Source organism: Grus americana, chromosome 9 (genome assembly GCF_028858705.1).
Source record: "Grus americana isolate bGruAme1 chromosome 9, bGruAme1.mat, whole genome shotgun sequence".
Taxonomy (NCBI): domain Eukaryota; kingdom Metazoa; phylum Chordata; class Aves; order Gruiformes; family Gruidae; genus Grus; species Grus americana.
Window position 1 is genome coordinate 5,670,195 of NC_072860.1, and position 27,038 is coordinate 5,697,232.

Sequence of the window (27,038 nt, forward strand, 5' to 3'; positions counted from 1 at the left end):
TCTGGATTTTCTCCCTCCGTCTTCAAAATACAGAAGTGTTATTGCCAAAGTTGATTCTGATTTGCTCTCAGAAACTGTCCACTGTCTCTTCCTGGACCGTGCTGAAATACAATGCAAATGTAAACAGTTGCAATACCTCTACCTGAATGCAACAAAATCAGATTGGTGTAGTAACTCAGTGACGTTTCTCTCCTTTTCACCCCACCCGTCCTTAAACAGCGCTGCTGTTTTACGGCGATAGAAATCCTTTTGGAATTTTGTAGCTGACTTGGAGCTACAGACCTTTACTACCGCAAGGAGAAGAAAAGGGGAGAGAGGTAATTTCTAAAGTGAAATGAAATTAACCACAAAATAAAACATTTCCAAAGACATTTCATTTCATGTCAATTCAGAGGAGCCTTTTGGATTTATGCCACCTAAAAATAAAATATCAGTACACACTTCAGGGCTGTGGTTCTTTTAGTACTCTGCATTGCAGTTCAAAAACTGTAAGAAAATGTAATTGAATCTTGTTATGCCTAAATTAATGATTAGCATCTGGTTTGGAACACTTTTGTCTAGTAAAAGTAGAAAAAATAGACTTTGCATAATTATTAATCTCTTGTAATAATCCCTTGTATCAGGTAATAATAAACAGATTGTTTTTCAGAAATACGAGCAGCATCTTGCAGAAAAGATGACATTTATTGGCTTACTTTTCTTCTGTACGCTGATGAACATCCTAACAGGTAAGACTACTGCTGACTTTATTCTCGTTTATATTTTCACGCGGCCAGAAATATTTTGATACTAATTCAGTATCTTCTATTTAGTACCAGATAACACTCGGGTATTAATCACAAGTGCTCTGGCTGTTAGTTAAGAGCATTTGGTTTGTAGCACTGAGTGACAGCAAACGGGGAATTCCTTATTCAGCTGTTCAAGAAACAAAAACCGTTTGGCTATACACAGAGTCCTACATGTGCATTAAAGAACTTGTCAGCTTCTGGCTACACGGCAAACCTTTTATTAACAGGAAGCCCTTCTGTGCGGGAGCTGGTACTGATGAGTTTCCTCTTTATTTACAGATGCCCGATCAATCCAGGATGGAGACGGTAATTCTCAATGTCTTTTTCGTCCTTTTGTATCACTAACAATTAGAAGAGTCATTTGTAACTCCCAGACCTGATTCCCGGCAGTGATTTTGGCAGGAACTCTTACTAACCTCAGTGGGTTGTAGAAGTGCTTTCATCTAGTTCTGGTGGAAAAAGAAGAGGGAATTTTTAGAAATTTCTTTAAAATTTATTAAAAGCTGACATGTTAATGTCTAATAATAGAGTTAATATACTTGCAGTCTTAAAATGAAAAGGGGTTATGGTCAAGTCACTAATTCTGTTGTACAAAATCATAACTGGAAAGCACCAGACTTATAAACAAACTTATATTAGACATCTGAGAGTTTCGTCTGTCTTAAACAGTAATATTTTATGAGCGTCTAGTTATTGGCAAGAAATACTGACTTCCATGACAAAAAGCTTAAAATTTACAAATTGCCACAAATCCAATTAAAGAAATGTTGGAATAAATCCCTTAGCACAGCTACCCTGCGGTTCGTGTCTCTTTGCGTGATTAGCCCATTGGATTAGTGTTTGCCTTTGATTAAAAAAACCTTCAACATCCTAATGATGTTTACACTGGCTTACTGATGATTATATTAGTTAACCTCTCTGGCGTTTTCAGACAAAATTTTTTCTTGCATAGAAACATCAGCAGTAACAAGGTACTGCTGTTGCTGGTGTACATCTCCGTTGGTATAACCAGCAGGATAGCCAGCAGCATCCCCCTTGCACAGGTACAAATATGTAGCGAGAGTATTATAACAGATACAGAAAGCAGAAATATATATATATGGAATAAGGGATAATATGATTACTTTTAATTCAAAATGTTTTTCCCTATGCTCCATTATATTTCCTTATGGTTTGAAAAATCTTTTGAATGCATCATCTGTGCTTTCACAAGTTTAAGGGCACTATTGTATTTGCGTACAGCAAATATTTCTGCTGCAACATCTTAGGAGAGTGTGTGTCAATCTAAAAATAAAACCTTGTTCAGGCAGTATCCTGTTGCTCTCATTATCAACAATTATTGTTTTCTTTCACACTGGGCCAAGCAGCAGACTGCAAAGTGAATCTAAGGTCAGCGGGTATAAACAGTGAATTCTCCTCTGCAGACAGCATTTGGCTGGTTCATTTGATTTGTTATATGCCATCTGTGCCTGTGTGCTGCAAACTTTACCCCGTGAAATGAAGGCCTGACAATAGGATTGTTGAAGGCTTTTAATTCCCACTAAAGACCTTGGTCCCAAGCTGAGCCTGGTGAGTGGAATGGCTCCCATTTATTTAAATGGGCTTTAAATCAAATTAAAATACCAGGTTTAACTTTGCTGCACAGAAAGACATTTGTAACTATGTGGTCTCAGCAAGTGTTTACATTTTATATATGCTTCTGTGTTTGCCCAGATTTGTGCCAAAGGATGGCCAGCTCCAGCTTTTTCAGAATTGATTTTGTCTTCCTGCTGAATTTGAAATCCTGTTTCAATGAGTATCTCACGTTTTCTCAGATATTCCTAGAGCAGGCTGCTGTCTTCCAAGTAGCAATGCCTTTACTCTCCACTTCCTCAGCCTGCTGAGAAGAAGCACGACCCTGCGGTCCCAGACAATGTTGGGGCAGGACGGACCCATTCCTGGGGATCCCAGGGTGGATCCTGCACCCCCGCCTCCTGCTGTGCTCAGCAGAGCTGCCCTTGTGCTGGGATGGCAGGAACAACCGCACGGCCCTTCCCCTGCCTCTGCTGCCAGGAGCTTGCAAGGCAGCTGCAAGGGCACAGCATAGACGATGGTGCCTTATTCCTTATATTTTTATATTGGGCAGAGGAAATGGTGTGGAATGGGGGAAAATGGCTTTCAGTTGCAATTGCTCCTTGCTTTTAAATAACCAGCAGCCTTCTAGAAATTAAAGCAGCCCGATGAATTCTTGAATTACCCCAAATGCTGATGGTGCCCCTCTGTTCCTGCTCTCCATCTTGTCCCACTATGTCGTTCCTGGGGTACTGGAGCAGAGGATACCAGTTACATCTCCCGCGGCACAGAGGGCTCCATGGCTCGGCCTGCCCCTCTTCTGCCAGAGAAGCCCACAAGCCCCCCAAGGGAACCTACAACCCCAAACCATGTTGGCTCCCAGGCCCAAGCTTTCAACAAAAATGCTTTGTATTCTAGTAATCTGCAATATTTTATTTTCTTTTTAGATCTCTACCAGGAATCTGTAGCCTTGCCATACTGGCCCTTCTCATCCAACGATTTCTGGTCCTACGTGGAATATTTCCGGACCCTTGGAGCCTACAACAGGATCGAAGAAATGGCCAGAGCCTTCTTTGCCCAGTTCCCTTTTGGGAGTCACCTTGGCTATCACGTGCCAAACCACGACCACTAATTGCGTCACTCATTTTTGCTAAAGCCAATGCCAAGATGTTTAAGTGAATACACGGCTGTCAGCGAACACACCTGAACTGCCCCTCAGCTGCTTATTAATACCCACAGCAGTCCTGCATCCCAGTTCATGCTTTAAATTAGCCTTTTCTTTTTCACAATTTATGCTTTTGTGCCAAATCAATAAACTCCGTGATTCTATTGCGTGGGTTCGGGAGGTTTTTTTTTACGCATACTTGCAGCCTTGACTCGGGAAACCCATTGCTGTGCATCCAGCAGTTAAATAGCAGTCCAACCAGTTTGGTGACTGGAAGGACCACCAGTATAATTCACAGCCACATCCCTTGCAGGGTAATGGTGGCCTCTTAGTAGCCCCTTGGCTAGCTCAACGCCATTTTCCTCACTTCAGGCCTGGGCCTGGCGCCTCGCCGTTGCCATGGCGAGGAGGGCGGGGTGAACAAAATGGCGGAGCCATGGCAACGGCGAGGCCCCGCCCTCGCTCAACCAATAAGAGGCGCCACTGCTCAACGCGTAGGCGTCTGCCTAGCCGGAAGTGACGGTCGGAGGGGAAGGACGAAGACGCCGCCGCCATGAAGCCGGCGGTGGACGAGATGTTTCCTGAGGGAGCCGGCCCTTATGTGGATCTTGATGAGGTGGGGGGGGGGGGGCGTTTGGAGGGGCGGTGGGGCTCCTAGGCGTAGTGGCTGGTGGCGGTGGGGCTCCTAGGCGTAGCGGTTTTGGGTGGCGGGGCAGTGCGGGCCGGTGGCCCTCAGCGCCTGCTTTCCCAGGCAGGGGGAAGCACGGGGCTGCTGATGGACCTGGCCGCCAACGAGAAAGCGGTGCACGCCGACTTCTTTAACGGTAAGGGCCGTGGCGTTGCGGGGATGGGGCGGTAGGGTATCACCGGGGACAGTAAGGCTTTGGGCCTGCAGGTAACAGCTTTAGAACCTGGAGGTTATCAACATAAATCTGCTTTGTTTCTCTAATCTCATGTTTTTGGTGCCTGGTAGTCGTTAAAGTTCTCACTAACCACATATCTAGTGAGCGCTATCATAAGAGTGCTTCAGTGTTCATTGATGCGGGTGGGAGTGATACAGTGCCTATGTTTCTCCTCTCCTGGAGATTTTAGGCGGTTTAGCATGATAATCACTGCAGGGAAAAGTGCCTTGATCTTTATGCATAACAAATAGCTTGTATTAATCAATGCAAATACTTACGAAAATGTGGAAGGAGCTTTACAAATTACCTCTGGGTGTTACTACTTTATACATAATTATTTAATCTCTTTTAAGGTATGCATGCATATGTAGCCAAAGCAAAATAAAACTTTTTGAATGTGCTTTCTGCATTTGAAAGACAACTGCATGTATATAAGTATATACAGCTGCTTTTAGAGCAGAGAACAGCTATGTATGTGGCCACTTGGGGTGGAATATACAACACCTTATACTTGGCTACTGAGGTGGTTTTTTTGTGGTTCTTGAGAAGTATAATTAGACACTTCAACAGTGAATTAATTTCAGATACGTTATTAATCTGGTTGCTGTGGTGGTGTTAATGTCACAAACTGCTATTCTGAAATAAAATAGATTTTTCATGTTGCTCAAGACTTAGCGTACAGGAGAAAAAGGAAGTTCAGCTTTGATATACTCTCAGCAGTTGTGAGGGACCTAGCTCTTTGTTGGAGCCAGCATATTTGGGAGTAAGTATTTCCATAGGTTTCTACTGCCAGGTTGTGGTATTATATTCCATTGGTAGTTTAGGACTCTTCTAAATGAGGATTAATCTTCTGTTTAATGTATGGCACTTGTACATTCCTTCTGTAAGAATAATGACTTGGTATCAGTTATGTTGTTAGTTTATGCTCAGTATACAAAGCCAAGTAGTTATGAACGCTTCCCAAAGATGACAAGAACAGCTGTGATCAGCCAGCCATGTTTCACTAGTCCAAGTGAGATGAGTGTTGTGAGAGAAATGTTATTAGCACCTTCATAGCAATGAAATGTGTTTTAAAGAAGGGATTTCTAACAGCAAATCACAAATGGAATGTCAATCTCTAGAATTTATAAGTGTGTTCCCACCCTGATACTACACTTGTAGTAACTGATGATACAGTAGCCCTCATTCACTTAGTTCATTTTTATTTCTGTATTTAATCCAAATAATTAAAAACTGTACTTTTGGAGCATGTGCATATATAACAGTTGAAACTTTTAAGGTTAATTTTACCTTATCTTATTTTTCTGACTAGATTTTGAAGATCTCTTTGATGATGATGACATCCAGTGAACTTAGTTGTCCAGCTATGCAGTGCTGAGATGCGGATTTTTCTCTAGGATCACCAGTATTTATTGAAATAATCAAAACAGGAAAATCGAGGCACGGGGCGGGGGGGGAACCTGTGTAAGCTGTTTGGGGAATATGAAAACCAGCTGGTTAAAGATAACTAAGGAGGGAGTTGTGGACTGTTATTTCTAGGAAGCTGTGTGTAGACTTTTCTTAATTTTACTTGCTGATGTGTTCATTCAATAAAATACTAACAAAAACTCTTTGGGGTATTCTTTGAAAGTAGATATTGCTGTGTTCTGAGCTCCCTTAGAGAATGTTTTTTGTATTAAATCATTCACTGTTACTTTTGGATATTATATAAACATACATGGCAGGACACCTTGCTGCCTAGGAAAGTTTTGTTCATCCCACAACACGGGATTATCTAGGGCTAAGACAGTTGCTTGTTCTGAATATTCTGACTCGTTTGCCAGTCACACTAAGAAGAGTGTGTGTCTCCCTCTCTTTCAAGAGGGATTCAGCTACCATTAATACTTAGCTTTTAATTTGGGAAGCATAGTAATACAAAGCAGTAATTTTACCTTGATATTTTAAGCAGAGAAACATTCTGGGTCGTGGGAATGCTTGGATTTAAAAATTAGTTTAATTCTTGAAATTGTACTGTATAGAAAGAAAATAATTTTAGGACTCTCTTCTCCTGCAGCAGGTAATGTAATTATTCATACTTATATGTGCAGTGTGTATGAATCAGTCTGCTAGATATTAAGTCAGATTTTGACACAAGTTTTCAGAACGTTTCTAAAAATGTTTGATTTTGCACCCTTCCATGACCAAAGTGAATCTCTGAATGAAAGGAACAGGTGAGTTTTTAGAATATTATTTCAGAGTCAAGAATTGAATCCTGTCTAATCTTAAGTACAGTCTGTATGTCATACATGGATCACAAAAATAGTACTGTGATGGATCTATTTTAAAGACTTCACACTACTTAAATTTTGCCTGGACTGAAACTGTTTCCTCCTGTCTTTTCATGTGTCTTTGCTTGGTTTTGTGTTATAAAAGGAGATCCTAAATGTAACAGTAAGTATGCTGGGCCCCTGAACTTAAAAATGTAAGCACAATGAAAATGGTAGGATTAGGTGTTGTCTTACTGTGTTCCTGTGGATTTCTCAACATCCTCTGTTTCATCATGCAGTGTGTGTTAAATCGGCATTCTGACATTTGCTCTGCTTAGCGTCTGACATTACAGCGCGTCCCTGAAGGAATGGCCTTGCTAAGCCAATCCCCTTTTCCTTTTTTAGTGCTCACTTTGCTTAGAGGAAGGGATTTCAAGCTTTCCTCATTGAAACCAGTGTAAACATTTTGACTGAGTGGTAGCAACTGTGTTGAGTGTTTCTAGCTTTGGTGCTCTGGTTTCTCCAAACTAGATTTTGAGAAATGAGCTGCTGCCAGTAAATGGAGGCTGCCTTCTGAGCAGGTCCAAAAGATGAAACGGATTTAAGCAGCAACCAACCTTTACTTCTGGTTTTGTAGCTACTTTTATTGATGCCCATATTCCTCAAGATGGTCACCTTGGTTTTGGAATACTGCCTTGTCCCTGTTTTGTACCGATTTCTCCTGTTTCTCATTTGCCTGCCTTAAGCTGTAAGAAATGAGCCATAAGTTTGATCATGGCAATAGGAGTATATTCTACAATGCAAATCCATTTTGAACAGTTGCTCTTCAGTATGAATGGTGTTCCAATCCTTTCCACCTCCTTTTTAGAGATGTTCAAAACTGCAGTGAAGCATTGGCTTGAAGGTGCTACTGGTGAATAGTTCTAGTTTGCAATGTCATCTTGCTCAATGAAAACATGGAACCTATCTTCATGAAACTGGGTAGAGGGCAAATAATGCTCACAGGTCCAGCACAGCCTAAAAATCAAGAGTTTTCATCTTGGACAGGCTGTAGCTACTCATTGAAGGTAGGTATAGCTAACTCCTTTTTGTGAAGCTTTCCAGAATATCAATGTTTCATGGTAAAAAGCACATAAATAGTACTGCTGGCACCTGGGAAATCACGTGCTTGTCTGTAGGGAAGGAACTTACTCTGAGGTGTATAAAAGTGCTTGGGTTAGTAAAATTCCTTATGAGGAAAGCTGCTGAATTTCACAAATGCCTTGGTGTGCAGCTGATGCTGCTCTGGCTGCAGCTACTGTGAGTACTTAGGTGTTCTTGGGTATTGCTTCCCAGCTGCTAAGCTTGCACATATGTCTGATACCTGGTGTGGGTTTGTTCTCTCAGGATGAAGTGAAATGGAAGTTCAGAGCTGGAATGGGCTGATACTGAACGTATGTATGTTGTAGCTGGAGTAAAGTTCTCCTTCGCAATGAGAGTGGGTGAGGAGTGTGTATGTAGCTTCATCTTTCTAAAGAGGGCTGTCAATGCGTAAGAGCTTTCATCGTGAACTCTAATTTGTTTGGGTCCCTTTTGGGACAGTTAATATGGAAAGGCTAATCTGAAGAACAAAATGCCCTTCAGCTTCAAATTGTTTCTGTGTTACCATTTGTCAAGCTGTTCAGTCTAATTAGTCTGGGCAATCAGCCTGTTGTCAGGAAATAATCACAAGATGTCAAAATCTCTAATAACAATTGATTTAAAGGGCTTTTGCCTGCCTTAGCTGTTTCATTTACTGAGCTTTGATTCTTGTACCTTTTGTGGAGATTGACACCACTCACAGTAGGTATTTCTGAGTGAAGGAATGAGTCTGTTCTAGCAGTGTTTTGCACATGTTTAGACTGATTACTCTAAGCTGTGTGGCACTGCTCAGTATTTCAGTGTCCAAGTAAGGCTCTAGTCTGAATAGACATATGGAGGTACTGAGGTTAGTATTGTGAATTGTCCCACTGACTACAGTGGGACAGCTGGCGATGGACAAAGCTGACCTGAGTCTTGGCAGGTTGAGGTCCCAAGTGCTAAAATACTTTAAGGGGCACAGCCTGTTGTGCAGCACAGATGAAAAGGAATAGCTTCCACAGGCTTAAATGTCAGCCTGTTCCTGTCGATTCTCTCACAAGGCTGATTGTCTGTTTGCAGGAAACTGCTAGCTGTCATGCTATATTCTTAGGAATTAATGTGAGATCTGTTTTGAGCTGAAAATAATCAAGTAATTGTGAAGGAGAGAAAGTTACCATGCTAAAGGAAACTGGCTGTCATCTGTGCATAATAATTTTGCAGCACCTTTTTCGAGCTGGCTACGGGGTTAGCAGGAGCTCCAGAATCCAGTGCTCCACTGCTCTTCATGGGAGCAAGAACAGGCAAGCTCAGAACTAGTGTGGTAGTAGTGGGTTTTCCTTGGTTCTTTTGGAGTTTTTTTTCCCTTGGTTAACTTCCAAGGAATTAAAAGTTTTCTTTCAATAGTTTACTTAAATAATTGAAGCGGAAAATATTTTTCTCCATAAAGAAAGGATTGACTTAGATGAATAAATTGAGTTCTTCCTGCTTCCCCAGGGTGTTGGGAAGCTGGCAGGCATCTTCCTGCTCTCAATGTGCAGTTGTTGAGCACATGAAATCATGCTGGGCGGATGACAGTGCAGCCCTGTTCTCTGCGAGTCCCCCTCTCGGTGATGGGGCTGGAGCACCAGTGTCACATCAGGGTTCTTGGAAAAGCACTAGTGAAATGCAAGTCAGTCCTTGGCAGCAGGGATGGCTCTGAGGACAAGGATTTGCTTCCAGGTTTTTCCTTCCAGATTATTTTTCAGTTTGCCTTTTGTTTGCTCTGGTTGGCCTTTGCCTGGCAGCAGGGTTAGAATATTAATCCAAATTATAACCTTTTTCTCAATCCACTACAAGAAGAGCAGAGGGAGGGAGGAGCAGAGCCTTCTAAAACTTTGAATGTTAGAAAATAAGGCCTTTTTGGTGAATACTTTTTTCTTATTTATGGAAAAGTCAGTTTGCATGTAGGAAGTTTCCAGTCAGCTCTAACTTCAGCTGTGTTCACAGCACCTGTTCTGCAGCTGTGACATGTATGTACAAACCTTGTATAATTGTTGTGAAGTCATGTAAATGTATAACCTCTTGAGGGAAAAGATCCTATTTAGTATATTGTTGGGAATAAACAGCCATACAGCTGAGTGTCGTGTATGAGGTGGGTGACTGAGCAAGGGAATACATAGCAACAAGGGGATGTGAGAAAGCATCCCTGGTGCAGACAGGAGCAGCCCCTGCCAGGGGTGTCTCAGGGTCCCCTGGCCCAGCTGAGGATCCTTGGGCAAGGATGCTTGCAGAGGGGACTCCTGTCATGGACAGTGCCTCTTCTGTTGGAGAGCTTCCTAGTCACAGTGTGCCCCCGCTCATGGCTCCCTGCAAAGCACAGCAGGCTTTAGTCCTTCACTCTCCTGCTGCTTGAAGCTGCCTCCCCATCACTGGGATACAGGTACTGTGGTGTAGGAACCCCCTTCTGTGTTTTACCTCAGCTGGGGTGCCAGATCCACCTTGGCCTTAAAACACTAACCAAAACATGTTACAGAACTAGAATGGCTTCTCTAGAAATCCCTGACAAGGCAGTGGAGCAGCTGTGCTGTCCTGACTCCTTTGGGCAGAATGCTGTTTTCACAGGTGCCCAGGGGGAGCTGGGTGTGTTGGTTCATACCCCCTGTCCTTCCCCAACTCTGTAAGGGCTTTAGAGAGGGGCTTCAAGTGCTATCTCCTGCTCTGCCTCCTTCCCTGATGCTTTTCCATACGCTGTTCTGCTTTATGGGAGAGATCCTGCAGATTGCCTTGTGAGTGCGAATCCTCTGATATGCTGCACAGGAAGAAAGAGATGTTGATGTTTAATGCTTCTGTTTCATTGGGAATAAACCTTTCCTTCCCCTTGGATTGGCTGGAGAGTAACAAACTGCACCTGCATGCAAGGAGGTAACACAACTGTCCTCAAAGAGCAATGGTGTTATGCTGGGCTGGTGTCCTGGGATGAGTCTGACGATGGGCTGAGGCTGGGTTTGCTGATTTACAGTCCTGTGGCAGGCTAAGCCTTTTCATTGTGTACATACATCTAGTACAAATGTAAGAACACGTGGCAGCCTTGCTCCCAGCCTGGGTATGCTCAGGACTGGATTCCTCCTGAGTATTTCAAAGGGTAAACTTTAAATCTGATGGTATTTCCTGCATGGAAGTACAATGGCTGATTAGCTAAATGTAGGGCTTTATCCTAATCCCTCTGCCTTCTTCCATGCCAAAAAGCCTCTAGTGAGTTTATACTTCACAAATAAATACAAGTCTTGCAAGCAATTTATCTCTTTCTTGTAGCTCTTCATGGTTTAGTGCAGCTATTTGTATTCCAATTAATTACTGGCACAAGTGATTACATGGGGTTGAGGCACAATTAGGCTCAGCCTATAATGGTGTTTAAAAGGGCCACGGATGCTTTCACAGATGGTTTCCCAGCTGGGTGAGACTGGCCAGTCTCTCCAGCTGTAGCCATGTTATTTCTCCCTAATTGTTAGTGCAGTGACTTAAATCTTTCATTGTGGGGTGTTCTTGCTTTCTGCCTTCAGGAGAGTGTGCTGCCTTCCTGCTGTCTTTGCGCAGCAGTACGGGGAGGGAAGAGTCAAACGCAGCTCTCGGGATTAAAGGAGCTGAGTGCTCTCTTTATAACCTGCCCTGATTACAAAGTGGCAAATAAGACCTCATCCTGGGTGTCTTCATCATATTGGTTGCTAGCTAATAGGAGCTGCTGGCAATGTTTATGCCCAGAGGCATCCCATTTGTGTGCTTGCAGCACCACTGTAGTTTCTATAGGGAAAACCATGCATTTCAACCTGCCACAGCTAGAGAAGTGGTAAATACTGAGACTGAACTTTGTACTAGGCATCTATTATCAGGATTGATTTAAACAAAAAGCCAACCCCAAGCCATTTACATTTGTTGGTGAGCAGGTGATTCTGTGCCCTTTCAGCATGCCAGTGTCATTCTTGGTTCCTTCTTTACAAGATGATCATATGTTCAAAGCATGGTGCAATCCTGGTGAGTCAGCCCAGGCCTTGGATATGTGCCTTTTTTGGCCAGGTTTTTCCATCCCACAGGCTTACAAAGCATGGAGGGACAGTAAAACCACAGTAACTTAGTAATGGATAAAAGCTGAATTCATGAGGAACTCCCCTGTGTGCCCCTGGCATGGCAGAGCTGGGGAGGTGGAGGTGTGATATCCACACCATGTGCAAGGATTTGGGTGGTTCCTGGGCTGTAGGGACTCACTGGGGGCTCACTGCCTGGTGGGGTAGGTGTTGGCCATGCTCAGCTGCTGCTCCTGAAGCTCCTCAGCTGGTTTTTGGCATGTTGAGACCCTGTGTGTGGGACACCTGCAGAGCTGGGCAGCCTCAGGAGGTGCTAAGGGCAGCTGTAGGGCTCCACCTCGGCTGCAGTGGGGCAGAGGTGTGTTTGCTGAGAGGAGTTTTGTCTTTGTGTGCCCTGCTCGGTGGCTGTGCTTGCTTTGCTAGGGGGGTGAACTTCTGTTGGGAGCGTTTGCCCCAGGGAGAGCTGGAAGAGGGACGACTGCTGCTCCTGGGGGTGCAAAGTGGCTTTTTCTGGGTGGTGGCTTAAACTGGGGTTTGGTGCCTGCTACTGAGGGGTGTGTGTGTGTCTCTAGCTGAGCTCTGTAAAGCAAGAATCTTACACAGATATGAGGTGAAAGGCCTCAAAAACAATCTAAATCCCTAAAGGGAGGGCTTTGAGCCCTATTTCCATGCAGTGGGAGCTTGCCTCGTTCACAGCCTGGGCTAAGTGGGGAGCTGGCTTCTTGTTTGGTTTTTGAGGTGCCTGGCCGGGACATGATGCAGGGACCCTGTGTGGAGCATCCTTGTCGCCAGCGCTGGGGGGGAAGATGGTCTCTGCACTCGCATCGGAGGGTGAGTAACCCGGTGAAGCTGCATTTCAGTGTTTAGGACTGTGATAAGGGGGAAAAGCGAGTCCTTAACGGTTTTCTTTAAAACTTCCTAAGTGCTTTGTCTTGCTGTGTTTACAGGGGTTTGTTTCTTGATAAAACATGCAGTGTGGAAACAGTGTGCTCTTTGCAAGCAGGAAATCTCTGCTTGATCAGGATTTTAGCCTGGGATTCAAACCTTGGCGTTTAACCCTTTAAAGTGTGTTTGCAAACGTCCTGTAGAAGACAGAAGTCCCTACTGCGCTGTGAGCTGCGAGGAGGCTTGTGCCGGAGCTGCTTGGCTGTTCTCCTGCCCCGGGTTACGGCCTAGCCAAACACTGCTGCCCGCAGACCCTGCACGGCCCCGGCTGCCCTCTTACAGAGGCAGCAGTACTTCTGCTCGTCGTAGCGTATATTTTACCTGTTACTTGCCACGGTTGCGTTTGGAGCGCTGGGCAGGGTTTGGGAGAGGTTGCTTCCTCAACATATTTACGTGAGAGACCTGGTGCAGGTTGAAGGCCACGCGCTGCGTTGCACGCCAGTGGGAGGAACTGATGTGAGGTCTCTGTGCCGGCCCCCGCAGTGGGAGAGCGTGGGGCGGCTTGTCAGCCTGGAGACTGAGGCACAACCAAGGTGCTTTCAGGTGGAGCCATGTTCCTGTTTTCCTGTATCTGTTTTTGGTGAAACGAACCTGCCCCTCAGCAAGCAGCCTGGCTCCAGCCCTGGCAGTGAGGTTTCAGCCCTGTGGCTCCCCAGGTTGGAGCCAGAGTTCCCAAACAGCTCCGGTGCAGAACCCTGCTCGATGCTCCCAGGGAGCAGAGCACTGCAACCCCCTGTGATCCTGGTTTCCATGTTCCCACGCAGTGTGCAAGGAGGCTGCCACTCGCAGGGGAGTATGGAAAAGCCATTTACAGGGTGATAAAGTGGTTATGTCTTTAATGATTACTATAAAAGACCTTATGTACTAATATACTGCATTCTTGTGGAGCCTTGTTATCTCATGGTCTGTGATAATGTGCATGTAAGACATATATTCTGCTCGTATATGAATATAGCAGTGACTACAATATTAGGTGACACTTCTCCTTCTGGATACACAGCCCCGAGCACCCCTACCCTGACAGCTGGGACAGGGGAAGACCCATGACCGAAGCCAGAGCCTGGCTTTGTAACAGGGACTTCCGGGCTGGGCGTCTGCTGCAGGGCTCGTTTTGGTCCTTCGCGTAGCCCTCTGCCATCCCGCTGCCACGGTGGCCAGGAGGCTGACCAGGAGTCGATGGTGACCCTGGGCCTTCTCCTGGGGTGCTGGTCATCTGCCACAAGGTCTGATGGCACCTGCAAGCACCACGAATGGGGTGAGCTGTGGTGTGGGATGATGCAGAGGGCTAGCAACCACCTGGGGTTCAGTGAGACTTACTGCTAAGAGCCGGCATGGCCCGAGTTGCTAATATGTGCCGTGTTCCTCGTGCTGCAGCCGTGGTGACGGGGGTGGGAGATGCTGTTGGCCTGGGTGGAAGTCATATCAAGATGGGTCATGCTGGTGATGGGGCCATTGCAGGGGCTGGGCAGATATCCTGGGCTCTGCCCTGGCCTAAAGCACACAGCACCGGCTGCGTGCAGCAGCGTGAAAAGCCGTGTCTAAGCCTCTGAGTCCTCATATATGGGATAAAACTGTAAGCACATTTACTCCTGCTGTGTGGCAGCAAGGAAAGGAATAATTTGTTTTGGCTGCCTCTTGGGAACTAGTCTTTAAATTAGTATTTCCTCCTAGTGTTTATCCCAAATGCCTCTTAGCACTTTGGTGGTTTCAATTTTCCCTGCCTTCAGAAAATCTGTCTGAAAATATTTGAAAAAAATACTGCAAAAGCTCTGACTTGCTCCTTTCAATTTAAGCCTCTTACGCCATTTGATCCAGCAACTGCTGCATTTTTAAATCTCCTTTTGTTTATGGATTATGTTTTTGAGTTTGCGTGTTTTGGGTTTTTTCTTTTCCCTGTTCCCTTCCCATTAACGCACACAACAGGGGCAGGTTTTTTCCCAGCTCTCTGAATTCAGCGTGATCAGACTGAGCATCAGTTCAGCCCTTGCTAAATCTAATATGCTGGGAGCCTCCTGGGCCAGCGGAGCCCCTGTCTCTGGCTGGCTGGTCAGGGTGGATTCAGGCACGGTGGTTTTGGGGAAACGGTCTGGAAACCAGAGCTCATCTTGTAGAAAAAGGAGGCAATACAATGTGAGGTGGAGAGATGCCGAAGCCTTGACGAAAGCTAAAGGGTTGGGAGTTTCTTGGGAAGGCAGAAGGGGGGTGTCCCTGTGTGTGCCAGCCCAGGGTGCCCCCACCTTGCCAGAAAAGTTTTGGTGTTTTTTTTTTTTCTGGGCTGCCTGGTGAGGCTAGGAGAACATCCCTTTCTTTAAACCCTTTCCAACGACGCATGCAAAAATGCGGGAGCATTCTCATTGAAAGAGTTTTTTATTGTTGGTATTATTTGTAATGTGGTAATTCACTGGTGTGTAGAAAATGCTGCTGTTGGAAGTAATTTCAGTTGAAGCTCTTAATGCTATTTTTGCTTGTAATAACGCATTAGCTCTGATCTGTGTTAACTTGTTCTGAAGCTTAATGGGAGTCATCTTTGAATGTATCTGAGAAGCCATCAAATCCCCTTTTAGCTAAAAGTCAAGCAAGCTCCTTGGAGAGCAGTTTGATGGGATTGCTACTAATCTCAGCCTTAATGCTCTTCCCCCATTGAGCTAACCTTGCCAAGAGCTGGGGCAGGTCCTGGGGGTGTTCATCCCAGGAGCCCACTCAACATTGGGAGGTTGTACCACCTGAAGCTCTGCCCAGCTGGTCTGCCCAGGATCCTTGAAGGACCTTCTGTTCCCTGGTTAGGCATGGTGTTTGCAGGGGAGCTACTGTCATTTCTGAGCATCACAACTGTGTGGCAAACACGTCTGTGACCACGTTGGGACCCCCAAAGCCACATGGTCAATTGGTTGCTTTTGTTGTGTAGCCTCACTGGCATTCACAAGGCTTTTCAGATAAATCAAAAGAGAAGATCCCTGCCCTGACTGAGCATGCTGGCTGCGTGAGAGATAATGATGGGGATAAACATAAAATGAAAAATCAAAGGATTAAAATCAATGAAAGTGAATAATCTGAATATATTCAAAGATCTGGGCTAAAGAAGGGAGACAACAAACCATGGGTGGAAGTCAGAGGCCCTAATAAGACAGGGAGTTACAATGGAAAAAATGGAGTAATCTGTTCCAGCTGAAAACAAGAGCAGAGAAGGCTTTTGTGACTAGTCTTCTCCCTCTTCTACTCAAATTTTAAAATGCTGGCTAAAATGTGTACTATTGGTTTAATTCAGGTGGTTAAAAAAGGGAAATTTAGAATGTGATATTTAAATGTAACCAATTTTTCTCTTATCACTTTTGAATTTAAAAAAAGTTTAGGCCATCTTGAGAGTTACTCTTCCACAATGTGGCAGGAGTGGTGTTTGACTTTGGGCCCAGGTTTCCACAAGGAGAGCAAGAGCAGAGGTAGGAGTGAACTCTTGGTCCCATGGAAGTCACTCATGTATAACCTCACTGATTTCACAGGAGATAGGGTCCACCCTTGGCAATCGTTGCCCCTGCAAAAGGCAATTTTCTGGTAAATACAGTATAGCTTTAGCGTTGGTGCCCCAGAACGCCGTCCTGGGTTAAGCCACCTCGTTCTTTCCCATCCAGAACCCCCACTTTAATGGACATCCAGGTCTGGGTACAGGAGGAAGCCCATGAAAGTGGAATCGTTGATGTTGTCGGCGTAGACGCCGTTGTTGTCACCCTCCCCGTACACCTGAAGCCAGACCTCGTCCCCAGTGCTGAGATGCAGCAAGATGGAGCCACTTGCTTGGTCAACATTGTTCTTCTGGAACTGGTCATAGGTGAAGATCACTGCCTTGTCGTTCTTGTAGAGGCTGACCTTGACGTCTGTCATGTAGACCGTCAGGTGGTAGGCAAAGTAGTACGTGCCGGGGATGTTGCAGAGGAACTTGCCGGTGCTGGCGTCGTAGTGGTTCTGCTCGTTGTAGAAGATCTTGCTGAAGCGGATGGGGACGTTGGGGTGGGGGGCTCGCTCTGTCAGCCCCACGCTGAAGGCGGAGCGGTAGACGAAGGCACCTTCACCCTTCTCCCCCTTCTGCCCGGGGTATCCGGGAAATCCTCTCGGCCCTTCCGGCCCTGGGATTCCTGTTTCGCCTTCGTCACCTTTGGGTCCTTGCACACCTGAGGGACAGAGCGGGGACGGGGAGTTCTTTGCACTGTGCTGGCAGTTGCTACCCACCGGCCCAACGTGCAGAGCGGGATGTGGCACGAGGATCTGCTCGGCAGCGTGGAGCGAGGGGCGTCCCTGAGGAAAGGCTGGGTGACCTCAACACCCCCTGTGAGCTGAGACAGTGAGTGGAAAGCCCGCTTGCCCCTCCCCCAGCTGTGAATAGAGCTGCAGAGAGCAGCGTGTCTGAAAAAACATCATTAGTTGGAAAAATAACCACCAGGCCAAACTCTTTGACTTGGGTTGTGGGATCTCCATCCCTGCAGATATTCAAAAGCCATCTGGACAAAGGTCAGGCATGGACCTGCCAGACATGAGACCTGCTGGGGCTGTCCACAGGCTCCAGCACCAATGTACCCCTTGCTCCTCACCAACCTTCCTCTCCTTTCTCTCCCTTTAGTCCGTCTTTTCCATCTTTCCCGTCTCGGCCAGGGAGCCCGTTGTGGCCGGGGTAGCCGGGCGCTCCTCCCATCCAGTTGGCACATGGTGTTTTGGGGTCGGGTTGGACTGTTGGGTCAGCCCCCTCTGTGCAATGAGGGGCCACCAGCAGCAGCGAGCAAAGGAGAAGGCTTGCCAGGCCCCTCATCATCAGTTCCTGATGTGGACAATAACTGTTAGCTTTAAAGGTTAATAGAAAAAAAAAGTGAAGAAAAACCCCACCCCTGAATAATAGAGGCACAGAAGACTAAAGTTTGAATCGGCACGTCCAAAGGAAAGCACTTCTGCTTACCCCAAGGGCCCCTCTGCATCCAGCACACTGCTGGCATGAACTCCATGAGCCAGGCCGGGACGGAGCTCTGGGGACCAGTGTGGACCTCAGCCCGGGAGCACATCCAGCACGGAGAGGAGCAAACGCCAGGGCTACTCCCCTGGCGCTCATGGACTCTTTGCATGGGCACAGATGTAGCTCAGGACCGAGCACAGCAGATGCCAGCATATCTGTGGCCGATTTCTTCGCAAAGCTCTGCTCGATTAGTCATGACATGCTCCACCTTCTGCCTGGGTGAGCGAGCAGCTGATAGCAAGCAGGAGTCTGGCAAAGCCTGTCTCAAAACCTCAGCACCTTTCAGCTGAGCAGGTGGTTTATTGCTGTGCCTGCTAACCTGGGTCTATCTAATGTGAACAGAAACCACAGCCAGGCTTTCCATCTCCTCTGAGCGACCGTATGAAATTATGATACTGGTCTTTTTCCACCCAAATTATGTTGTTGGATTATGGGAAGACAAGTTGTGCAGTGTTTAGGCACTGTAGGGTTGTATTCTTCTTTAATCTAGTCGCTTTGCTAGTCAGAGCGGTTAGCGCGGCTCCCCAGAGCCAGGTCGGTGGTGGCACCCCACGGCCAGCCTGGGGCTTTGTTCTGATGCTCCCAGAAATCGGTGGGACCTTGGTGGGCTTTGGGTCGGGCTTTTGGGAAACAGGTATTTTAAAATCACAATTGTTATGTGGTACCGCTTCCTGGACAGAAATTACACCCTGGCACAATAGAGGTATCTTGTTAGGAGGATTGTAAATGGCATAATAGGCAATAAATAGTGAGTAACAGCATGGCCGTTACAGTTCCTTAGCTCTGTAATTTCCAAGAAAAATAATAATTCAGAGCAATTCCTTTGCAGGGTTGATTTTTCTAGGCGAGCTTTTTAAATGCCATAATTTAAATAATGTCTTATTAGCTCTCACACAATTGCTTCAAAAGAAGCTAAATAACAGAGGTTAACGTGATTTCAGCTTTTGGGGGGGAGCATTAAGGGGGGAGCTTTGAAGAAAACTTCAAAGCTCTGCTGAATGACTTTGGTGGGCAGTGCCTAACGCATGAAATCAGGGAACTCTCAAACCATGCCCGCCCTGCCGGGCTCCGGCAACCCAGCAGCCGCGTGGCACCCTGCGATGGGGCCGTGGCCCTGGCTTGGGGGCAGTTTGGGGGCTGAGGGTGCCGTGGGGTCTGGCGACTGCAGCCTGAACCTTCGGCAGCGTTCCTGCCTCTCTGTGATTTAGGGAGCAAAATGCCCCTTTCCAACGAGGGAGGCAGTGGTCGTCCATGAACCGGAATAGACGAGTGAAATAGATGTCTATAAATCCTAGAAGTGCCTTGACTGGCAAGTGAGGGTGTGCACACTTGGGCACGGTGCGAGATGGCCGCTTTGCCGTGCCCCAGTGGACCGCACTAAGCGGAGGGGGCCCTGTCCCCCCACCTGGGTCCCCTCTGGCTCAGCTCCATGTGTGCACCCCTCCAAAATCAGCATGGGCTGTCTGGGAGCATCTAACTGCATGAAAACACACTAGCGTTCAATACAAATCTGCCTCAAAATTGTATTTTTTGAGCTGTGTTTTGGTGATTTAATTGGGGCTAGCTCTGCTCTCTCATACGCTGCTTACAGCTGAAATACCATTAACGTTTTAGTGACGCGTGCTCAATAGGCAGCCCTGGCGCCTGGTGGTCTTACGAGACAAACTAACCCCCTCCTTTGAGGTGAGAAGCGGTGCAGGGCTGCGGGGAGCTTTCCTGGCAGACGTCTCTCCGGCTTGCTGGGAAGGGCTGGAAGCGATGCCTGGCCCGCAGCATCCCTGGGCGGCTTGTCACAGCCCGTGTGTTACACAATCTATTTTCTCCTTTCTAATAGGAAAAGTGTTGTGATAGGCAAATAGAAAACTACTTCTATTGCTACAGCTTGACTCGACCACAAGTGGTTTGCTCGTTTGAGAAAGGAAGCAGTTCTTTGGAGCAGGTGTGTCTTACAAAGGGAAAGTTTTAAGCTGGCTCTGCTAGCTCTGAGTTTAAGCTTTGGTTTAGGTACAATATCCCTTTACTATATCTTTCCCATTTGTTTTTGTCTTTCCGTCTGATGCTCAGCAGTGTAACATGAAATAATCTGCTATATTTGAATGTCAGTTGTACCTTTTGGACAACTAATAGGTGAACTAAGTACTCCTGGTGGCTTTCAGTGATTCCCTTGGCAGCTACTACATTAAAAGCTCCTATGCGGTATAAGCTTACTCATTTATCAGCAGAAATCAGTATATCATCCATAAGAATAATGCCATTCATAAGTGCTGCGTAGTGATTCAGACCATGATTCAGAATTTAAATTTCACATAACACTATGTAGATTTGATTATTTTTTTAAAAAAAACCCACACCTCTCTGTGCAAAACAGAACAAAAAATCCATCTGCTTTCCAACTCCAGTATTTTCTTCAAAGAGTATTAACCAGGAGTTTGGCTTATGTTGATCTTTTTTTCTTTTTTGTAATTACTTGTAGCATAGTTTTTGCTGATGTTGCAGCAGTGACTTGCTCCAGGGGGCTCGCACCTTAAATCTGGGTGGTGCAGGTTTCTGGCAAGGAGCTGATATGACTAGGGGAGATTTCGGGCAAACCCAATCTTCCCAGGAGTCTTCGAGGAAAGAGGTGAATCACAAGGTGCCGGTTCAGTACTCACTGTTACAGCCATGTGGGTTTTCACTGTTGTTCCTGACTACTTTTGATTTAGGAGTTTCGATCTCTAAATAGCGTTTCCAAAAACAGGAGTATGAATCTAAGGGAGATCGGCTATTCTTGGTTTAAAACGCTCGCTGGCTATTCTGAGAAAAACTCTGAGAAAGAAAACTGCTTGCAAACTTAGAAAAGTCTGTCTGTCTGATTCAGCCCAAAAGAAGAGAAAATTCTGAACTTAGTAAGAGTAAAAAAAAAAAAAATCATGCTTACCAGCTGCTTTGAGTCCTAGTTGGCTTGCTGCAGTCTCTTTAGAAATGAAGTCCGGCTACCACATCGCTATCCCTAAGGGCACGAGGAGCTGTCAGCTCAGACACTGCATTTTCCATTTGCTATTGCGCATGCTGACCTAAAAGTTGGGTTTTCCCATTAATTTTTCCTGGCCATCACTTAAGTTTTGGACCACTTATATAATCTGGTCACACTGGGACATCTTGCGAAGACATCCTTAATGGGGAAAAGAGGGGTTTGGGACTTTGATAGGAACTGAAGGAGCGACGGTTTGCTGGAGATGCCCGTGTGAAACCTGCTCGTCCGGGGCTGGGCTTGTACAGCACAAGCTGCTGCTTGGTGTAAATTGGGAAATGTTGTTAGCAGCTGATGGAGACGGTGTGTCTACAGCCTTGCGTTAACGCACTCATATGGGGCTTGAGGTTTTTTTGTTTTTCAACATGTTAGTAAATGAATTATTGTGTGGGAAGTTTTGGCTTCTCCTTTTAACGGCAAGAGCCGTTCCTGCCTGGCGGCTGCTGCCGCACCAAAGAAGGGAAAGCTGCCCGAGGGGAAGGGCAGCGCCGGGGGAAGAGTTTTGTCTGAAGCCGGCCAAACGCGTGCCAGCGCTAATGTAAATCATCAGAGTAATTCCAGCCCCGCGGATGGCTTTCAACCTATCACACGTTTTGGCTTTAGGTCAAAACAAAGCCATTTTTTCCTGTGTGTGTGTCTCCTTCCAAAAGGGAGGTTGAACCTCAGAGAGCGGAGGCTTTCCTCTCCAGCCGCTCCATGGCAGTTCAAGGTTAGCTAGGCGGGACCTTGGCAAACCTGGCCTTGCAAAACCAGAACAGGAAAAAATAGCGGGATGCGTGCTGATGCGACTGGGAGTGGGGAGCTGGTGTCTTTGGGAGAGGGGAAACCCATCCAAGCGAATGTCAGCAGGACGGTATCCCGAATTACTGAGTTGTTGTAAAGACCTGGCTATCTGGAAGGACTAAAGGGATGCATAAATGAACACATCAATAATTTCTATGTAGAGCTGGGAGTCAGCAAGGGTGCAGAAGGGAGGAGCCACAGGATGGCTGCTCACCACCTGCCTTGTTTTGGTCAAACCCTTAGTCTGGTGTGTGAAGAATTTGATTTTTAATTTGTTTTGGATGATGGTTGTTCCATGCAATGTTGAGACTTAAAACAATCCCTCATGCAATCCCAGTAAAATATGACAGAGATCTACTTGGATTTGTTGCTTTCTTATAAATGTGATTTGCTAGAGCTGCGTATGTGTTTGCGTGCATGTGATGCCAATGTTTCTGTCGAAGTCTCATCTCCTGAGCAATGAATGGAGGAGCAGGATCTTGGAACTGAAATCGGAACTTTTTTTGCAGAGGAGACAAGAGGTGTTCGGCTGCCTCTCCCCAAGGTGTGAGCAAGACAAGGCTGGTTTCCCTGCCAACTCTCAGACTGAACCCCAAAACGTATAATTGGGGTATTTATTAGGCTGCCAATATTTGAAAATTGGACCCAAGGTGTTTGGTAGGTAGTGCTGCAATTACCGCATGGCCTTTCAGGTCAGTTGTTAGGAAAAAGCCTCCCAGATGTTATCTCTGCCTCCCAGAAGGCAGGCGGAAGGCAGCGCTGGCTGCCTGCTTTATCTCTGGGGGTGCAGCCAGCTGATACAACCCCCGATGCACTCGCTTGTGGTTGTGTTGTCTTACACGCTCGGTTTGCAGGTTGGTGCCGGCTCCTGTTCCCACTGCAGAGGGAGATGTTGTACAATCCACTTGAGCTACTTTCGGCTGTGTGATAGGAAAACATATAAAATGCTTTCTGCTCTGCCTGGTGACAAGCAAAACCTGCCACCAAATGCAGAGTGGACAGGCAGCGCCCGCGGCTGCGGTGCTCAGAGGCGGCAGCTCTGGTTGGGGCTGGGGGGTCTTTCTGGCACAGAGAGAAAGCCGCTGTCCCCAAGCCCTGCAACGCCTTCTCCTCTTGGCACTGCGGTCACCAGATCTGCGGGGCAGGACGTGGTGCCCGTACCTAACTCAGCTACCAACCCTGCGCTGAGCCTGACCTTGTTGTCTCTCTTGGATCTGATGCAAGCCTGCAAATATGAAAAATACAGAACTGACGTGATAGACTGTGGATCGCAGTTTTCACTAAGAATTAAAAATAAGCAGAGAGTTATATTTAGCCATCTATAAACAGGAATAAAATAGAGCAGGAGGCTCGTTACCAGCTGTGCTCCATCAGCGCAGTCACAATCTCCGCTGGTGCGATTCGAGGGGCGAAGAGCGGCTTTGGCCGTGGGGATGTCAGGATGGCTGCCTCAGGAGGAGGTCGGCGGCTGCCCAGGCCAGCCTGGCCCCGTGGGCAGGATCCGTGCCCTGCGGGCAGGGGAAGGAGTCCTTCCTCGCCTGCCCGCCGTTGTCCCTCCCCAGCGGGGTCGAGCCAGCACCGCCGTGGAGCCCAGCCCATGGGAACCGTTGTCCCCATGGTCTTCCCTTCCCAAAGCTGCTGTGCCCCCCCCGCCGCCCCGGGGCTGTGGCCCCTCCGCTGGGAGCTGGCCCCTGCCCTGCCCCGGCTTGCTGTCCCCTGGGATGCCTGGCTCTTCCCTCGTCTTTCTGCTGGCCCTGGATACTGCACGTCCCAGAAACAACATACAATCCTCACTTTGCTAAAAATGGCAAAAACTGCTTATGCCATTTAGTGGGCTGGCTGACAGGCTGTTACGTGCTATTTTGGTGCTGCCCGAGGCTGTGCGCAGAGGAGGCACCACCGCCCCCATGCCAGGGGTGCTGCTGGCTCTGTCCCCAGGCACTGCTGGTGGCACCGGCCGAGCCAGCTCACCCCTCCGCTGCAGCCAGGCTGAGTCCGCTCTTGTGGCCAGACGGACCCCGTGCCCGTCCCCGCCGTTGCCCCACGGGCGCCTGCATCGGGTGCAAGACAGTGGCGAGTGCTGAGGAGCCAACTCCAAGGAAAAAGCAGTAAAATGGCCTTTAGCACCGGTGCTGCTGTCAGCAAGGACCCTGGCCACAAACTGCAATTCTCCCTGATCCTGTGCATCGTTGTGCACCCAAACCCTTCCCTGTACAGCATTGTACTTCCATCTAGTGGCTAATTATTAATGGGGAAGAGGAGCTCTCTCCCTTCGTGCAGGCTGGAGGGTGCCAGCCTGGTCCTGCGTGCCCTTGGGGGCTGCTCAGCCCCCTCTCCGGCAGCCTGCCTCCCGCGGGCTCCGCCGTGCCGCTGGGTGCACCTTGTGCAGCATGGCGCTGGGCCGCTGCAGCCATTCGCGTCCCCCCACAGTGCCACCGGGGAGGCACGAGGGCCACCAGCGCAGCACGTGGTGCAGCCATGCCTGTTACAAGCCCACGGATCCTGATGTTCCCGCTGGATTTTCCTACGTGAGTGCGGGGAGGCGACTCGGGTGCGGGGACTGGCAGCCCTGGCAGTGGTGGGCCAGGTGGGCAGCACAGGTCGGGCCGGCCCGCAGGAGGGGACGAAGGCTTTATGGGGCCACGTGGAAGCCTGGCTGGGCTGGGCACGGTGGGTTTCTCACCCAAGGCGATGGTAGCGCGTGTCAGATAGTGGAGGAGACGGGAGCCCCATGGGCGCATGCCACGCTGGGGATGCTGAGCCAGCATTTGGGGGGCAGCAGGAGCCAGCAGCGAGGAGGGGATGCACCCTGCTCGGCCGGGCGGGGGGAGCCCTGGCCCTCCCCCAGCTGCAGGACCACGGGACCTGCCTGATGCTCTTTGACTTTGCTGGATGAATCCGGTCTGCTTCTCAGCAGCGAGGCTGCCGATTCCTCAGCCCGTTTCACGTGGACAAACGGGCTCTTTTCTTCCCTGCAACGGGCAGGTCGGGCAGAGCAGCTCCCTGCCAGGCTTGAGCAACAGCGTGTTTCTCTTCTCGGCGATCGCAAATAAACTTCCCGGCCTCAGGGGATCCCTGCTTGGCTCCCGGCGAGGGATCTTGGCGCAGCAGGGTTTCCCATGCCGAAAGGGACGTTGAGACGCGTTTGTTCAGGAAACAGGGCCCTGTAAATACCGCTCAAAGCTCCTTTTATTAATGTTATGGCTGTTCCCAGGGCGCTCGTTTCTGCGCTGCAAGTTCAGGGTGCCGCTTTTGCCTTGCCGGGCTGTGCCAGCGAAACGCAGCCAAGGGCCTGTGTAGGGGTGATGCTCCGCTCCGTCCAGCTCCCCTCCGCTCTCGTGCCAACTCGCAGCTGAGCCAGGTACTGGCTTCTTTTAGCACAGGCTGGTCTTGTGTTTTGGGGCTTGTTCTGGGCTGGGAAGAGGCCAGGCAGGGAACAGAACAACCACCTCAGTGATCTGGTATGCGGAGCACTCCCCTGCAACATCCCCTGCCAAAATGTCCTCCCCAGATTTCACTCCCAGCGGTGATCGCATCTTTCCGACGAGGCACCTGAGAGCGTACCTCTGCCCGGCTCTCCCCTTCAGCTGTGCTCCACAGGCTGAGCTGTTAATGAGGTATTTAATGAGATTCCTACTTGCCCATTAAACTGAACACCTCAATGCGGGTGAGGCAGGAGAGCTTCCAGCTGATAATCACGCAGCCCCCCCCCGAAGCCTACTTGCGTTCATCGAAAATGCATTTTTACAAAGTAGATAAATAATTTATTAGGAGAGCATTTCTGAATAATTCAGGCACGGAGAACAGCAGTTTCCTTTGTGCACATGAATTTCTTCGTTAGCCCAGCCAGCCAGGCCCCCTCAGCTGTGAGGTTTGGACAATAGATGGTGCTAACCGTCCTGGCGCCGCAAGCCTGGCCGAGCACCGCCGAGGCGGGGGGAACCGGGGGGCTGGTTTGCAGCCATCTCCCCAAAGAGCCCTCGCTGAGGCGGAGAGCAGTGGGAGGGAGCGTGGCGGTTTCCCCCAGGTGTCTCGGACAGCCAGCACGGCACTCGCCCTTGGTGGCACTGTCGGCAGAGATGTTCCCGCGTTTCCCATCTGCTCGGTCCAGCCAGGCCCTTTCCCCCGCTGGAGTGCGGGCTGGAGGGTGGAAGGGAGCCGCGACCCCAGCCGGCTGAAAACAGAACAGAACAGAAAAACTTCGGGGTTTGTTTGGGGCTTTGCGGCATTTGCGCAATGTGCTGGAGGTAATCCCAGCTCAACTACCACGGTCTACATCATTCTTCCAGCATTTGAAAGGGGTGCTTGCGTCCCAGTCCCCGATTTTTTATCACTTTTTGTTGCTGAGGGACAGAAATGGCATCATCCCCCTACCCTGGTCACCACTCCTCATCACTGGAAATGTCTCTTCTTTCAGACTCTGTACTGGCTGCTCTCGATTTGGGGTAACAGTGTTGTTGGGGTGTCTGGAGGAGCCGCACAAGCCAGAAGAGTGTATCTGCTCTGGGTCTGATGGGAAGGGGGGCATGCAGAGCCCCGTAACCCTGAGCTGTTTGGCAGAGGCTGCGTGGGGGCGAGTGGCTCCGTGCTGGGACGTGGTGCGGGCAGTGAGGGGCCGCGGGATGCTGGGGCTCCTGCTGCTGGGGCTCCAGGGTGACCCCCAGCTCTCCCCACAGCAGCTGGTTGGGATCTAGGGCCCCTCACAGGGGGATTTTCTTTCCCTCTCTCTGTCCTTCCCCTCCTTTTATCCCCCATTGCAACAGGACAGTTGCTGTCGCTGCCGGCAGGCGTGTGGGTGCTGGTGCACCCGGCTCCTCCGAACACAGCCCCAGGCAGGCAGGGTGTAGGCAGGGTGCAGGCAGGGCTCCTCTTTGCTCCGTAAACCGCAGCCCTTGCCTGCTGTGTTTGAGAGCACTGCCTGGTGACAGCCCAGCGCCATCCACGTGTGTGTTCACCCCACCATTGGGGTGAAAGTCAGGAGCCCGCGAGTGAGATAACTTCCTCCTGTCACACTTTTCTCTGCATTATGTAAATGCACAAGAACAATTTTTGGCCACAAAGGTTTGTCCATTCACTGCGGTATCGATCCCAAACCACCGGCTCCGGTAAGCTCTGCTGTGCATGAGTGGACTCCCTGCTTCTGCAGCGAGATGGATGTGATGGCGGTGGGGCAGGCGGGTTGGGCACTGGCCCGCTGGATGGATTTTGGAGCTGTTTGCCCAGCGCAGGACCCTCCTGGATTGTAATTCAAGTGCCAGTGAGACTGAGTCGCTGTATTCTTGGGCCAGGCGACCGGTCCCTGCGTGCCTGGCGGAGGGTCTGCGCTCAAACTCCGTAATCTTTGCTACAAAGCACCAGCGAGGTGCTAAGGGATAACGGTTTGCTTGTTTCTCCCCTTGTTTACAAAATCTAGTCACTTAGAAGTGAGGACATGATTAATTAAAGGCATTACGAATCTTACGTTCATAAAATGAAGTATCATTTTGGAATCTGAGTAAT

At 48.5% G+C, this 27,038-nt stretch overlaps 3 protein-coding genes across 4 annotated transcripts; 2 read left to right on the top strand and 1 right to left on the bottom strand.

Moving 5' to 3' along the window:
- The first annotated feature begins 283 nt into the window (after window positions 1–283).
- On the top strand, window positions 284–3,471 carry OTOS (otospiralin). The gene is made up of 4 exons (XM_054835794.1): window positions 284–317; window positions 650–728; window positions 1,068–1,094; window positions 3,287–3,471. The coding sequence occupies exons 2-4, from the start codon at window positions 677–679 to the stop codon at window positions 3,469–3,471; spliced, it is 264 nt and encodes an 87-aa protein (XP_054691769.1). The 5' UTR covers window positions 284–317; window positions 650–676.
- A 518-nt stretch (window positions 3,472–3,989) lies between these two features.
- COPS9 (COP9 signalosome subunit 9) lies at window positions 3,990–9,865 on the top strand. Its single transcript, XM_054836006.1, has 3 exons — window positions 3,990–4,120; window positions 4,256–4,328; window positions 5,719–9,865. Exons 1-3 carry the CDS (start codon window positions 4,058–4,060, stop codon window positions 5,754–5,756), a joined length of 174 nt encoding a protein of 57 aa, XP_054691981.1. The 5' UTR covers window positions 3,990–4,057; the 3' UTR covers window positions 5,757–9,865.
- A 5,239-nt stretch (window positions 9,866–15,104) lies between these two features.
- Window positions 15,105–23,067, bottom strand: ADIPOQ (adiponectin, C1Q and collagen domain containing). 2 transcript variants are annotated; one of them, XM_054836100.1, is made up of 4 exons: window positions 22,897–23,067; window positions 20,664–20,735; window positions 17,338–17,557; window positions 15,105–16,916 (listed from the first exon to the last, which is right to left on the bottom strand). In XM_054836100.1, exons 3-4 carry the CDS (start codon window positions 17,549–17,551, stop codon window positions 16,390–16,392), a joined length of 741 nt encoding a protein of 246 aa, XP_054692075.1. In that variant the 5' UTR covers window positions 17,552–17,557; window positions 20,664–20,735; window positions 22,897–23,067; the 3' UTR covers window positions 15,105–16,389. The 2 variants fall into 2 exon arrangements, with proteins under 2 accessions (XP_054692075.1, XP_054692076.1); XM_054836101.1 differs by lacking the exon at window positions 22,897–23,067 and having other exon boundaries at window positions 20,664–21,247.
- Window positions 23,068–27,038: the final 3,971 nt, after the last annotated feature.

Bases quoted from the DNA above. Each gene is read 5' to 3' on its own strand.
- OTOS (XM_054835794.1), top strand. From the start codon at position 677: ATGACATTTATTGGCTTACTTTTCTTCTGTACGCTGATGAACATCCTA. The intron at 729-1,067 runs GTAAGACTACTG...CTTTATTTACAG, and splicing joins GCTGATGAACATCCTAACAG to ATGCCCGATCAATCCAGGAT. The intron at 1,095-3,286 runs GTAATTCTCAAT...TTTTCTTTTTAG, and splicing joins ATCAATCCAGGATGGAGACG to ATCTCTACCAGGAATCTGTA.
- COPS9 (XM_054836006.1), top strand. From the start codon at position 4,058: ATGAAGCCGGCGGTGGACGAGATGTTTCCTGAGGGAGCCGGCCCTTAT. The intron at 4,121-4,255 runs GTGGGGGGGGGG...CTGCTTTCCCAG, and splicing joins CTTATGTGGATCTTGATGAG to GCAGGGGGAAGCACGGGGCT. The intron at 4,329-5,718 runs GTAAGGGCCGTG...TTTTCTGACTAG, and splicing joins GCACGCCGACTTCTTTAACG to ATTTTGAAGATCTCTTTGAT.
- ADIPOQ (XM_054836100.1), bottom strand. From the start codon at position 17,551: ATGATGAGGGGCCTGGCAAGCCTTCTCCTTTGCTCGCTGCTGCTGGTG. The intron at 16,917-17,337 runs GTTGGTGAGGAG...TCTGTCCCTCAG, and splicing joins GGGAGAGAAAGGAGAGGAAG to GTGTGCAAGGACCCAAAGGT.